This window comes from Nicotiana sylvestris, chromosome 9, assembly GCF_000393655.2.
Source record: "Nicotiana sylvestris chromosome 9, ASM39365v2, whole genome shotgun sequence".
NCBI classification, from domain to species: Eukaryota; Viridiplantae; Streptophyta; class Magnoliopsida; order Solanales; family Solanaceae; genus Nicotiana; species Nicotiana sylvestris.
Window position 1 is genome coordinate 89,188,638 of NC_091065.1, and position 14,990 is coordinate 89,203,627.

Consider the following 14,990-nt stretch of genomic DNA (forward strand, 5'->3'; position numbering starts at 1 on the left):
TGCTAATTTTAACTCCTGGCCGCTTTTATTATTATTTTTTACGAGAATTGCAACGTCGTGAAAATATATCTAGAACCACGTTACATCAATGCACCCGTGGTTATTGACATATCTCGACTCGGTTGAGATTTGTATTTGGGTCACATAAATATGCACCCGAATTAAGAAAAATAAATTATTAAGACGCGCCTAAAGCAACTAACGTAGTGTTATTTTGGGGAAGGCCGCAAAATTCGCTAAACGGCCTGTCCCGAATTCTAAGTATTTTAATATATATATATACATTCAGAGGGCCTCGCAGCTTTGTACATTTTTGTTCGTCGAGGCTCGTCTCATTCTTATTTTTAAAAGGAATTTGCAACGTCATGGACACGCGTCTCGAACCACGTCACAATCAATGTACCCGTGATTAGAAACATATTTCGATTCCGTTGAGATTTGGATTTGGGTCACATAAATGTGCACCCGAGTTTAAGAAGGTAAGATTATTAAATACGCGCTTAAAGAGACTATCGCGTTATTATTCCGGGAGGGTCGTGAGATTTGCTAAACGACCCGCCTTGGAAACTGAATGCTTCGATATATACATTTAACGAGGGCCCCGCATCTTGTGCGTTTTTATTTGTCGAGGCTCATCTCGTCCTTATTTTAAAAGGATATCCTATAGCAACTGCGTTTCTTGTCACGTTTGTCTCTACTAATTGAAAACAGAGATAGTCCTAGTTAATTATATCTTGCAGGTCATTTATAGCAGGATTCAGAATGCTTTAACAGAATAAGAAAATGTGGCTACGCACACGGACAGCTGATCGAACATTATGGGCCCAAATCCAACTCATGCGGGATGGGCTGGACCTGGGCCACTGTTTGTCCGATGCGGGCCTGCTTGGTCTGTTTCGACCTGGGCTCGACCCCCATGAGGTTGAGGCCGTGAACTTGTTCTTTGTTCTAAAGGCGTGGTTTATCAGTTATAACGGGACAGTTCATTAAAGGGAAAAGCAGTTAACTAATGATGAATAGTTTTCGTGCGTTACTGGACATGCTAACCACAAACACAACTAATTTCTGAGCTACAGCCTACTACATGGTCGAAATTTTTTATCCAACAGCCTACACACACAATTGGATGTCAAGTTACCCTACATTGACAGTTGCTATATGTGAAAGCTAACTCAGTATCCGAGCCAAAATGTAAACTATCATACATCACATAACATTCAATGTACAGGCTATACATAAAATAAACGATCTTCAACTCTTCTCTTTGTATTCATACTCAACTTCAGATTACATTGACAGTATTAGTCGTGTACCTGGATGTTTGAACAATAAACAGGAGAAGAAGAAAGATGTCAGCAACGGGCAACCAAGCAGCAACAACACAGCAACAACAACCAACAGCAATAACCAGCCACAATTATGAAGCCCACAAGTGATAGAGCGCCAAGCAGAAAATCCCAGAAACAGAGTAGAAAACAACCGAGAAAACCAGAATGTTCAAGGCAATAGCAACAGCAATCCAATGATCACAAACAGCTTGGAAAATAACCAACAACAATTGGCCAAGACAGCTTGACCAACTTGAACTCTTATGTAATTTTCAGACAGTGTTTGGTTACAATATTCTGAGACTTTATGTTTCTTGTTTTCTCTGAAGACTAAAAAATGTCCAACCCCTTTTAAGTTCTGAAAACACCTTATTTATAAGCTAATCCAGGTCAGTCAAGCTGTCCGGATCCCTGTAAGTATTAATCTGCCCATACTCTTATGTCTTGTTCCCCATTGGCATTAATTTAATCCTAATTCAGTACCTTATTTGTCAGCTCACTTAAACTAAGCTTTTTCTGTTCTTTTCAAACCCCAGACTACCCCTGTTAATTCTTGGTTATTACTGTACTAACCCTCTGCAACAATGGGGCATTTTGAACTTCTGAAAGTTTAAAATCGAAGTTGCCCTAGACTGAATCTTTCAGTTGTTTTGTAATGCAGTTATATGCTAAATTCAGGCCATGTCGAGCATCCAATTAACAATCAACAAGTTCGTTCACTTACGTGAAGTTGTATGAATTAGAAAATTTGAACATTCAGTCGTAGGAAACTAATCGACGACGTTTATCGAGTCGACTATACTAATTATAATAGGTAATAATCAGTCGTTCATATAAACAACACGTACAGGGACCCAAAGGGCTTCAGACAACTTTTGTTCAATTACTGAGAACCTATATGGATTATTTATGCGACGACTATCCTAATCGAACATGTACGTCACAGAATACATTCAAAACACACACAGAAAACCAACGACCAAATAAAGGGCCTTACAAAGATGGAAGGAATTAAGAAAAATACCAGAAAATACCAAACAAACACAACGACACATGCTGGCAATCCTCAAACAGTATTCAAATAAAACAGAAAAGAAAAGAAAAACTTACTGAAAATTTTAACAAAAGTCAAACCAGGTCCGAATCAGATTTGGCCTTTTGAAGCCGAACAAACTTTAATCGGGGTGTTCTCAACCGAGAACACCCTGATTAAGGTCTATTAGACCTAAAACCTCTATTGAAACTGGCCGGATTCCCCAGGTTCTTGTGTTCTAGGATTTGGATCTTAAGATTTGAGATTCTAGGAGTTGTGGGTAGATTCGGACCAAACCAAGCTTGGTTTGGTCACGAGGGAGGTCAGAGGAGTGTCTGGTACGAATATGGTGTGGTTTGGTGTAGGTCAGAGTTCGACTCGAATCTTCAAATGAAGATTCGAGAAACTAGGGACTGATTCAAAGCACAAGGATAGCAGATCCATGTTCAGGGCAGTGAGGTGGTCCTAGGGTGTTAAGGAGGTGGTCACCGGCGTCCATGCCGCCGGGTTCAAGTGAAAGGGAAAAGCGGCGGCATTAGGGTTTCATAGGGTTCAGGGTTTGGTGAAGAAGACGAGTGAAGGGGGGTTAGGATAGGGGGTGTGGGGTATGATAGAGGGTTTATATACGGAAGGGGAAGATAAATTGGAGCCGTTAGATCAAGTGATCTGAACGGCTTGGATCTATTGGTGATGGACGAAACGGGGTCGTTTGGTATAGAAACGGGGTCGTTTGGTATAGAAACGGGGTCGTTTGGGTTTAAGTGAGGGGTTGGGTTGAACCGGCTAAACAGGTCGGGTTACGGGTGCGGATGTAGACCGTTGGATGAGTGTGATTGAACGGCTCAGATCAGACGCCTTATGCGGCGTCGTTTCGGGATGTGCCTGGGCAGGCCTAGTTTGGACCGGATCCTTGGGTTGGTTTTGGGCCTCACTTTGGGGCCCAATCCGATTTTCCCCACTTTTCTTTTTGATTAACAAAATTTAAAAATAAAATTCCTAAATAAATTGTAAAAATTAAAATTACATTAAAAACAAAATTACACACATATTGGTTAACATTTATAACAACTAACACACATTTTAACATTAAATATAAATCACTCAATGACAAGACATATATTTTTTGTTGATTTTCTTTTCTTTTTTGGAGTAATTTTCGTGAAGCAAAAATCACGTGCTTACAGTCACCACACCTATACATCATACACAACACTAACACGTAGCAAATAGGACACAACACTTATTCCCTCAAGCTAAGGTTAGGCCAAATACTTACCTCGATTCCACCACCATCAATCAAGCCTCAAATACCGCTTTCCCTCTAGATTTCACCTCCAATTCACTTGTATCTAGTCATAATTAGCTTAATAACATCAATAAATGCTAAAGAACTCCAACCCAATGCTTAATTATAGTTTTCCCAATATTTTCCCAAAAAGTCAAAAATCGACCCCGGGCCTGCTTGGTTAAAACCTGAAGTTCGGACCAAAACCCGATTACCCATTCACCCCCGAGCTCGAATATGCAATTAATTTTGGAATCTGACCTTAATTTGAGGTCTAAATCCCCGAATTTCGAAATTCCCAAATTTCACCCAAAAACACCCAATTTCCCATGAAAATCCTTAGATTTTGTGATGAAATCTTGTAAAAAGATGAAGTAGATTGAATGAAACGAGTTAAAAGTTATTTACCTATGATTTTGGAAAGAACCTTTTTTTGGAAAATCGCCTATGAGAGCTTGGGGTTTGAAAATTTGAAAGAATGATTTGAAATCCCGTCTAAGTTATAATTTACACAGTCGCAGATATCGCATTTGCGATAACAGGTTCACAAATGTGAACTCGCAAATGCGACCAAAGCACCGCAAATGCGAAGCTTGGCCTGGGATGCTGACTTCGAAATGCGAACTATTGTTCGCAAATGCGATGACTGCTGGAGTCGCAATTGCGACATTGAACTTCGCAAATGCGAAAGTCCCATTCCCTGCCCTCTGATCGCAATTCCGATGTATCTTCGCAAATGCTATGCTCGCATTTGCGATTTGCGAAGTCTGTAGATCTACAACATAACAGTTATTTCCCTTAAGTCTCAAAACACTCTGCGGCCTATCCAAAACTCACCCGAGCCCTCGGGGCTCCAAAACAAACATGTACACAAGTCTAAAAACATCATACGAACTTGCTCGTGCGATTAAATTGCCCAAATAACATCTTAAACAACGAATTTAGCACCAAAATCAATGAAAATCTCAAGAACTCTTGAAGTTACCATTTTCACTACCGAGGGTCCGAATCACGTCATATGAATTTCGTTTCTTACCAAATTTTACAGACATCACTTATATACCATATTAAACCTGTACCGAGCTCCGGAACCAAAACACAGGCCCGATATCATCGAATTCACTCATTATTCAATTTCTAAACTCCTTATATTTTTTAGTTAAACAATTTTCTTCAAAATTTATTTCTCGGGCTAGGGACCTCGAAATTCAATTCTGAGCATACGCCCAAGTCATATATTTTTCTATAGACCCTCCATGACCGTCAAATCACGTGTCCAGATCCGTTTACCCAAAATGTTGAATAAAGTCCATAAATTCAATTTTTAAAGGCAAAATTTAGCATTGTTCTCAAATTTTCACATAAGGGCTTTCTGGATATACGTTTGGACTTCGCATGCAAATCGAGGTAAGATAAAAGGAGGTTCTTAAGGCCTCAGAATACAGATTTGACTTCTAAAATAAGAGATGACCTTTTGGGTCTTCACATTTTGTGGATTGACACACCAGATCACTAGGGTAGTCGTGTTTTAGAGTTTTGAACTGTTATAAAAAATTTCGCACTTATATCTGTTTAGCTTTAATTATTATTTAATACAGTTTTGGGTAAATGATTAATGTGTTAGAACCGTAACTATTGGATTCCTAGCATTCAAGAGCTAGACGCCATCACGACACTAACGGTAGGAAATCCGGATCGTGACATGTTGGTATCAGAGCACGAGGTTGCCTAGGTCCTACAATTCACGAAGAAGCTAGGTAGAGTCTGAGGGATCGGTATGGAGACGTCTGTGCTTATCCCTCAGAGGCTATAGAGCTTAGGAATAACTTCATATCTATTCTTCTCTATCGTGGGATTTGACTTCTCAATGCTAATTAAATTTCTACTCTGTTCTTTCGTAGATGGTGAGAACACGTACCGCTTCATCAGTTGATCAGCAGCCCGAGCCCTCAGTGGCAGCTCATACGAGGGGTAGAGGACGAGGCTGAGGCCGTGCTAGAGGCCTAGGCAGGAGCAGGGCTTAGCCTAGAGATCGAGTAGTTGTACCAGCAGCGGAGCCTCAAGTGGAGTTTGATGATGAGGTTCCGGCTCAGACTGTTCCAGCAGGGCCAGCTCAGGTTCTCGAGGGGTTCATCGCTACCCCGGTACTTCAAGATGCTTTGGTCCGTCTAGTGAGCCTTATGGAGAGCGTAACTTAGACTGGCACATTCCCTATAGCACCAGCCGTCTCTCAAGCTGGGGGAGGAGCTTAGACTGCCGCTACCTATACCCCAGAGCAAATGGCTCCTCAGTTCCAAGCTCCAGTAACTCAGACAGTGGGAGTAGCTCAGCCAGTTGTTGTGGCTCAAGCCGATGATGGATCATCTATGTCTTCTGAGGCTTTGTTGAGGTTGGATAAGTTTACCAAGCTTTTCCCGGTTCATTACAGTGGGGCAGCATCTGAGGACCCCCAGGATTATCTTGACCGCTGCCATGAGGTGTTGCAAAACATGGGGATAGTAGAGACCAATAGGGTCGACTTTGCTGTATTCCAGATGATAGGGTCTGCCAAGAGATGGTGGAATAATTTTGTGTAGACTAGACCAATTGGGTCACCTTCCTTGACTTGGGACTAGTTCTCTCAGCTATTTCTGGAGAAGTTCTTTCCTATCACTCAGAGAGAGAACTACCGCATGCGGTTCTAGCATCTTCAGCAGGGTTCTATGACTGTTACCCAGTACGAGACTAAGTTTGTTGATTTGGCTAGTCATGTTCTTCTTACACTCCCCACCAAGAGATAGAGAGAGAGAGTGAGGAGGCTCATTGAGGGACTCGCTCATACTATCAGATTGCAGATGGCTAAGGAGACAGGGAGCGAAATTTCTTTCCAGGATACGGCCAATGTAGCCAGGCGGGTTGAGATTGTTCTAGCTCAGGGGAGCGATCAGGGGTCTGACAAGAGGCCTCGTCATTCTGGTAGGTTCAGTGGTACCTCATCTGGAGGCAGGGATTCTTTTAGTAGGGGCCATCCTTCCAGGCCGTTTCATTCAGCACTTCAGGCTTCTCACGGTGCTTCAGGTGGTCATGGTTCTCATATGCAGTATTCTGATCAGCTACCCTACAGTGCATCACTAGCTCCTATTAGTGCACTTTCGCTCCAGAGTTTTCAGGATGGTTACTCAGGCCGTCAGGGTCAGTTTTAGGGTCAGCAATCTCAGCAGCCAAGGTTTTGTTATACTTGTGGCTATCCAAGGCACATTACTAGGTATTGCTCTCGAGCATCGAGTGGTTCTCAGCATCAGGGTTCTCGTCCCATGGTTCCGGCACCGGGTGCTCCACCGCCTGCTCAGCCAGCTAGAGGTAGGGGTCAGACAGCTAAAGGCGGAGGTCGAGGTATTAAAGGTGGAGGTCAAGCCGCTAGAGGTGGAGGGCAGCCAATAGGAGACCATCTTAGGGATGTAGTTCAGAGTGGTGGGCCCCAGCCCTGATGTTATGCTTTTCCAGACAGGCCTGAGGCTAAGGCATCTGATGCCGTTATCACAGGTACAGTTTAAGTTTGCAGTAGAGATGCTTCAGTTCTATTTGATCCAGGGCCTACATACTCCTATGTGTCATCTTATTTTGCTACGTATTTGGTTGTGCCTCGTGATTCTTTGAGTGCTCCTGTATATGTGTCCACATCGGTAGGTGATTTTATTATTGTAGATCGTATTTATCGCTCGTGTGTTGTTATTATTGTGGGCCTTGAGACCCTGTAGATCTCCTACTTCTTGATATGGTCGATTTTGATGTCATCTTGGGGATGGATTGGCTGTCATCTTATCATGCCATATTGGACTGCTACGCCAAGACCGTGGCCTTAGACTTGTCGGGGTTGCCTCGATTGTAGTGGGGAGGGACTCTTGGTCATTCTACCATTAGGTTCATTTCTTATATAAAGGCTCGGTGAATGGTCGAGAAGGTGTGTTTGGCTTATTTGGCTTATGTTCGCGATTACAGTGTAGAGGTTCCTTCCATGGATTCCATACCAGTTGTTCGTGAGTTTCCAGAGGTATTTCCTATAGACCTGCAAAGGATGCCACCCGACAAGGATATTGACTTTTGTATTAATTTGGCTCCGGGCACTCAGCCCATTTCTATTTCGTGTATCGCATGGCCCCACCAGAGTTGAAAGAATTGAAGGAACAGTTACAAGATTTGCTTGATAAGGGCTTTACTAGACCTAGCTTTTCGCCCTGTGGTGTCAGTGTTGTTTATTAAGAAGAAGGATAGGTCGATGAGGATGTGCATAGACTATCGGCAGTTGAACAAAGTCACCATCAAGAACAAGTATCCATTGCTGAGGATTGATGATTTAATTGATCAGCTTCAGGGTGCCAAAGTTTTTCGAAGATTGATTTGAGGTCTGGCTACCATTAGTTGAGGATTAGGGCATCTGATGTCTCTAAGACAACTTTTCTGACTCGGTACAAGCATTATGAGTTCTTAGTGATGTCATTTGGGTTGACAAATGCCCCAGCAGCATTTATGGATTTGATGAACCGAGTGTTCAGGCCTTATCTGGATTCCTTTGTGATTGTTTTCATTGATGATATCTTGATCTACTCCTGTAGCCGAGAGGAGCATGAGCAGCATCTTCGAGTCGTTCTTCAGACTCTGAGAGACAGTCGGTTATATGCTAAGTTTTCGGAATGTGAGTTTTGGTTGAGTTTAGTTGCATTATTAGATCAAATTGTATCAGTAGAGGGTATTCAGGTGGATCCTAAGAAGATTGAGGCACTCAAGGGCTAGCCTAGACCCACATCAGTTACAAAGATCCGGAGTTTCTTGGGCTTGGCGGGTTATTACCGTCAGTTTGTGGAGAGGTTTTCATCTGTAGCAGCCTCGATGACCAGGTTGACCCAGAAGGGTGCCTCGTTCAGGTGGTCAGACGAGTGTGAGGCGAGCTTTCAGAAGCTCAAGACAGCTTTGACTACGGCACCGGTGTTGGTGTTGGCCACAGGTTCAGGGCCATATATAATGTATTGTGACGCATCTCATATTGGGCTTGGTGCGGTGTTGATGCAGAATGACAAGGTTATTGCATATGCTTTGCGGAAGTTGAATATTCACGAGCAGAACTATCCAATTCATGATTTGGAGCTAGGAGCCATTATCCACGCGCTGAAGATTTGGAGGCATTATCTATATGGCGTGTCGTGTGAGGTGTTCACGGATCATAAGAGTTTGCAATACTTGTTCAAGCAGAAGGAGCTAAATTTGAGGCACAGGAGGTGGTTGGAGCTACTGAAGGACTATGATATCACCATCTTGTATCATCCCGAGAAGGATAATATAGTGGTCGATGCTTTGAGTAGGAAGTCGGCTAGTATGGGCAACCTTGCGTATATTCCAGTCGGTGAGAGACCGCTTGCTTTTGATGGTCAATCTTTGGCCAATCAGTTCGTAAGGTTAGATGTTTCTGAGCCCAGTCGTGTTCTAGCTTGTACGGTCACTCGGTCTTCATTATTGGAGCGTATTAGAGATTGGCAGTATGATGACCCTCATTTTCTTGTCCTTAGGGACACAGTGCGGTACGGTGGTGCCAAGCATGTTACAGTTGGAGATGATGGAGTTTTGAGGATGCAGGATCGTGACAGCCTTCTTGATCTTGACTCTTTTAAAGCACTCTAATGATATGATATTGACTAGGAAATCATCCTTATTAAGCGTGCTCATCCGGCTTGTATCAAGGATTCATTTGGTCTATTAAAATTTGACATACAAAAAATTGGAGAGGGAAAAAGAATAGCTCGCCAGCTTGGGACGGTTGTTATCTATTGTATTGTATGGTTACATTAAATAAAATATTTATTTTGATTGTTACTTAAATTTTAGTATATCATTTTGTTAATCCGTTATTACGTAACGACGAAAGTGGTACTTTATGTAAGATGGATTAGATGTGGTCGCGCCGTTATCATATATTTTTCTCTCATTTTGCCTTTCTTTATTATTAAATAATTCTATTTTATCTTTTACCCTACTTTTTTTTATATATAAAGAATAATGTTATTCTTTATATTGATATTGTGTATATCAAAACGATATAATACAATAAAATATAATATCATACGATACAATATGAATCGATACATAACAACCATCCAAACAATGGTTTTAGAGATTAAGATGCATTTTTCCTACTTGGAAGCAACGAATAGGTCTGAGAGTGCTCCGATCTTGCTAACATCTACGGGGAACTCGTCAATTTCATCGCTCCATGGATTCATCTCGTCGCAATCAATGGATCGGGTCGCCCGCCAAATCACACTGCTACATTTGAAACCCGACCCGAATGCAATCTGCCACAATGTGTCTCCCTTTTTCACCCTACCTTTCGCCTCCGCATAAGCCAATTCATACCAGATCGAACTGTTGGAAGTGTTACCAAATCTGTATAATGTCATTCTAGAAGCTTCCATTTGTTCATCGCTAAATCCCAATTTCTTCTGCAAATCATCCAACACTGGTTTCCCGCCGACGTGTGGGAAGAAGTGATCGATTGCTCTGGAGAACTCAGGATTATAAGGCTCCATTTTACTTCCCGTGCGAAAGCGCCGCACTATAATATTCATCAAGTAACGGAATTGTTCAGATAGAGGAAGGACTAGGGGAGCTACAGTGGATATGTTTGATCGAATGGTTTTCATAGCTGCGTACAAGAGATCTTTGTTAATCGAGATTCCTCGATGTCCTTGTTCATCTTCTTCCATGAAAATACAGTTGTAGGAGCGATCGTTGTTTGCTGTTTGAGATCGGACGGTGTGGACGAGCTCATACTTGCAGGTATTCTGATTGGACGGTTTGTTGGAGAGGAGAAGGGCGACCGCACCAACACGAAATACGCAATTGCTTAGCAATTTTGACCGGTCATTGCCTTTGTATACGTTGTCTGTGGTGCTCTCAGTCGTTACTAATAGGGCATAGGAATTATCATGTACCTGCACAACAGTATATCATGAGTGGATGAACAATGTTAGTATGTTACTGTCGGGGTATTTGGCTAAGCTTATAAGCTGGTTAAACTGGCTTATATACGTTTTTTGGCTTATCTACACGTTTGGTAAAATTAAAAGTGTTTATAAGTTAAGTGCTTATAAGCCAAAAATAAGCCAAAAGGCATAAGTTGGTCTCCCCCAACTTATCAAATTTCAGTTTATAAGCACTTTAGGTTTGACTAAAATATTTACTATTCTATCACTAAAATAATTTTTTTAAAACAAAATTCTTCATATACCTAATTCTTCAGCTGCTTATTATTTATTTCAACACTTTTATCGAAACACGTAACTGTTTATTTTTTAAATCAGCTTCAACAGTTAAAGTACTTTTCAGCACCTAATGCTTATCAGCTACTCTAAATCAGCTAAGCCAAACGGGCACTACGTCTGATTTATGAGTTTTGCGTCAACTAATACACTTAATATCTAGTGAAGGCCTAAGAATTTTAACTTTTCTAATTTTCAAAAAAAAAAAGTTACTCCATAAAATATCATAATTCATTCTCAAAAGTACTGATCGGAAAACACATATTGCCACTTCAAGAGATGGTACTAATTTTTCACATTACTTATACTTTTTTTGTTGAAAAACGACAACATTAGGAGTACGAGAATTAAATTATTTGTTTTTCAATGTTAGTCCAAACATCGGGTTCTCAATATTTGCATGTGAAAGAACTTCACGAACAATACTATAACTCACAATTTCATAATTGAAAATATTTACAGAATATTAATAATAATAATGATCAAAGGATTTTGTATACCAGACAGGGGCAGATGCACGCTTGTCGAAGTGGTGTCACGCGATACCATTTCGTTGGAAAATTTTACTCAATATGAATATTAATATTGTACGGAAATAGATAAGTAGAAAAAAATGACACCACTTGATATAAATTATATCTTGGTGTGATGATTAGGTGCTTGATTTTCCTATAAGAGGTCAAAGGTTCAAACAGGATCTTTTCCAATTTAATACTCAACAAAGCCAATAGACTAAGACTATTTCTTTTTTAAAAATATAATACACAAAGTTATATCCCAATTCTTCTATATATTTCGACACCCCTTATAAAATTTTCTGTGTACGCCCCTAATACAAGATAATAACAATGTTATATAATATGAGATAGATGGCATTTCCTAAATAATTGTTCATATCAAAGCAAAAGATAAGATGAATTTAGGGTATCACTGTACAAAAGGTTGGTAGTGAGACCAAATATGGAAATATTAGAAAGGATATTTTAGTCGTTCTCTTCTAATATTTTCTCTGTTTCAATTTAGATGAGTTAGTTTTATTCGGCACGGAGTTTAAGGAAAAAAAAGATTTTTAAAATTTGTGGTCTTAAAAACTTAAGGGGTAAAAGCTTTATGGGACTATGACATTTGTGTGGTTATAAAAGCTTCTCATTAAGGGTAAAATAGGTAAAATGAAGAGTATAAAATTGAATTATTTTCAATTGAAAAAATGTGTCATTCTTTTTTAAACTAACTAATACAAAAAGTATATCATTTAAATTGAAACCGAGGAAGTAGTTAGGTTGTGAGGTCGAAATAACCGAGAAAAGAAAGCATAGAACCAATATTGGTCAAGACGTCTAACATTTAAGTTTCTTTTTTCTCTATAAAGATAGATAGGTATGGAGATTTTGTTAAAAGTGGGTGGGAAGTTACCGCGAACATTGTGGGATAGATGACATCTCACTAGGGGTGTTCACGGTTCGATTTGAGCAGTTTTTGATTAAAACTAAAATCAAATCAATTTAGTCGGTTTTTAAAATTTTAAAACCAAAATCAAACTAAATTAAATACAAATCATCGGTTTGGTTGTCATTGGTTTGGTTTGGATCGGTTTGGTTCGGTTTTTCGGTTCGTAGTAAGCTAATAATAAGTCGATAATAGTGAAACAACACTAGACAATAATCTAAAAATAATTTGCTAAATTTATATTTTTTTTATATATTTCTTTCGGAACTGAAAGTTTATTTACCTCTTTATATGAAAAGAATGAACAAAAAAACAACTAAAAGTTTGCTTTCTCAAGCTTTAGCCATTGTAGTCCTGTAATTTGAGTTTGCTTTCTTTACTCTTATGGTAGAATTTTTTTTAACTCTTCTGTTAGGCAAAAGTATATGCGGAGAGTTAGAGAATTAATGTCTCTTAAGGAAAAGAAAATTGGCCGATTCCTATTGTTTTGGGCTTAGGCAATCCTTTAAGATATAAGTAGGATAAAGCAAAATTCAATATAACAATTAAATTGCATAAAATATTTAAAATTATTTAGAAAAAGATATTATATTGTATATAAATAATTATTAAATTTTGTATATAATTAATCGGTTTGGTTCGGTTTAATTTTTGATTTTTTATAATAGAACCAAAACCAAACCAAATATTATCGGTTTTTAAAATTTAAAATCAAAACCAATCCAAACAAAAAAAATATCGGTTTGGTTTGGTTTTCGGTTTGGATCGGTTTTCCGTCAAACCGTGAACAGCCCTACATCCAACGCCTTAATTAGATATCGATCTAGTGATTTCCCTTAATAAATAGTGACGGGGCACATATACCTTCACCCAGATAATTACATTGTGTAGCTAGGTAAAAAAATTCTTTTTTAGTTATATAATATATTGATAAATCCTATGCTGCGCTAACCCCTATTAGTTGATCCAGTAGATACAGATATCCGATGATTCAAAATAGAAAGATAATTGAAGTTGCATTAAGAGGCAAAGAAAAACGATTTAAGTTATATGGTATATAGATAGTACAATTTTTTTGTATATTACTATTAATTACTAGTGAAATTATACTGAGTTGTTGTTGTACTATTAATTAATTCAAATTAATAATTGAATATAACAGATCATTATTTTGTATATTTTTGGTAATAATAAAATTATTATTAACATAATGTAATGGCGTATAAAATTTATAAACACGATACTTAACCTCGGGGTAAAAAAAGGAAGTTATAGCATACATGAAAAAGGGTGAGATCCAGTTGAGAGAAGAACCTTGAGTAGATTTTGAACAAGTCCTAAGGCAATAAGACCAGCACTGCACCCCATTCCTGTCATATTATAGCTGCGGATATCTTCTCTTAGCTTGTAACGTTTCACTATGACACTTGACAATGATGGCATAATATTGAAAACGCCGCAGACAGAAACCAATATACCTATTTCCTCACATCTAACTCCAGTTTTCAGCAGAAGCTCATCTATGGCTCCGAAAACCGCCATCTCCACTTCTTCCTTAGCAGCTTTTGTGCTCATATCCATAGGATCGCTTAACAAGCCTTTAGAAACATACGTTTTATCTCCTAAGCCAGATCTTTGCAAGATCCTGTCCATGAACTCCAGTGTGTCACTGTTAAACTTTAGTTCTCTGCTGCTTCTGTTGAGAAAATTCTGTCTGCAAATTTGCTGGTTATTCTGGGGCTTGTAACATGCAAAATCTACCAGGAAAATACTTGACCCGGCCGTGCTTTTGCAAAAAATATACCAAAATATGACAATTATTAAAGTTGGCACTAAAATGAGGAAAAGCTTAGGGTATATTATGATCAATTCCATGAGATCGATCGTCGAAAACATGGTGCCAAATATGACGAGTTTCAGCATATGAGCTATGCTAGCAGCATTGTTTATGGGTGATTTATAGCGAAGGATTGTTGATTAGGAAAGTGGAAGGTCTGTTGGCTCATTTATTACTTGATGCGTATGGACAATAAAGCTATTAACATTACCTCGATCTCAATTATTTTGTATTGATTATTTAAATTTCCTATATCTATTATGCTCATTCAAATACTATATATAATTTGTCCTTTAGAATTGTGTACGGGCAAAATCGGGGATAAAATTACCCCCAATTTTTTATGGTAAAGAAACGAGATGGAAGCACGATCTGGCATGACCTCGAGTAAAGCCGAAGGGTTACCACGTCTCAGAGCCTGGGGAGGATGAATGATGCACCCGGGACCAGATACGGCCAAGCATCGGGTCCGAGCATAGTGAAGGGCCGAGACTAAAGGAAAAAACGATTAGGCACGATAAGCGAGGAGTCATAATATCCGCCCTCAACCGGATGTACCAGATGTTACGGTGCGAATCCCGCCCGATATCAACTGCAGATCAACATTTACTAGAAGGAGAAGATTTTTTTACCTTATTTAAAATTGTACTAGGATTGAAATTCCCTTACTATATAAAAGGGAGAACCTTTTCATATTAAAACCATTATTGACACGCATATTAAAGCAATAAAAGTTTATTTCTGTTCTCTAGCTACTGTTCATAGTGTTCTT

The 14,990-nt window shown here is 39.3% G+C and overlaps 1 protein-coding gene across 2 annotated transcripts; it reads right to left on the reverse strand.

The window, feature by feature from the left end:
* Window positions 1-1,005: 1,005 nt before the first annotated feature.
* Window positions 1,006-14,391, reverse strand: LOC104242382 (3-ketoacyl-CoA synthase 2-like). Of its 2 annotated transcripts, XM_070156049.1 has the most exons (3): window positions 13,696-14,391; window positions 9,812-10,608; window positions 1,006-1,313 (listed from the first exon to the last, which is right to left on the reverse strand). In XM_070156049.1, the coding sequence occupies exons 1-3, from the start codon at window positions 14,302-14,304 to the stop codon at window positions 1,283-1,285; spliced, it is 1,437 nt and encodes a 478-aa protein (XP_070012150.1). In that variant the 5' UTR covers window positions 14,305-14,391; the 3' UTR covers window positions 1,006-1,282. The 2 variants fall into 2 exon arrangements, with proteins under 2 accessions (XP_070012150.1, XP_009795727.2); XM_009797425.2 differs by lacking the exon at window positions 1,006-1,313 and having other exon boundaries at window positions 9,718-10,608; window positions 13,696-14,390.
* Window positions 14,392-14,990: the final 599 nt, after the last annotated feature.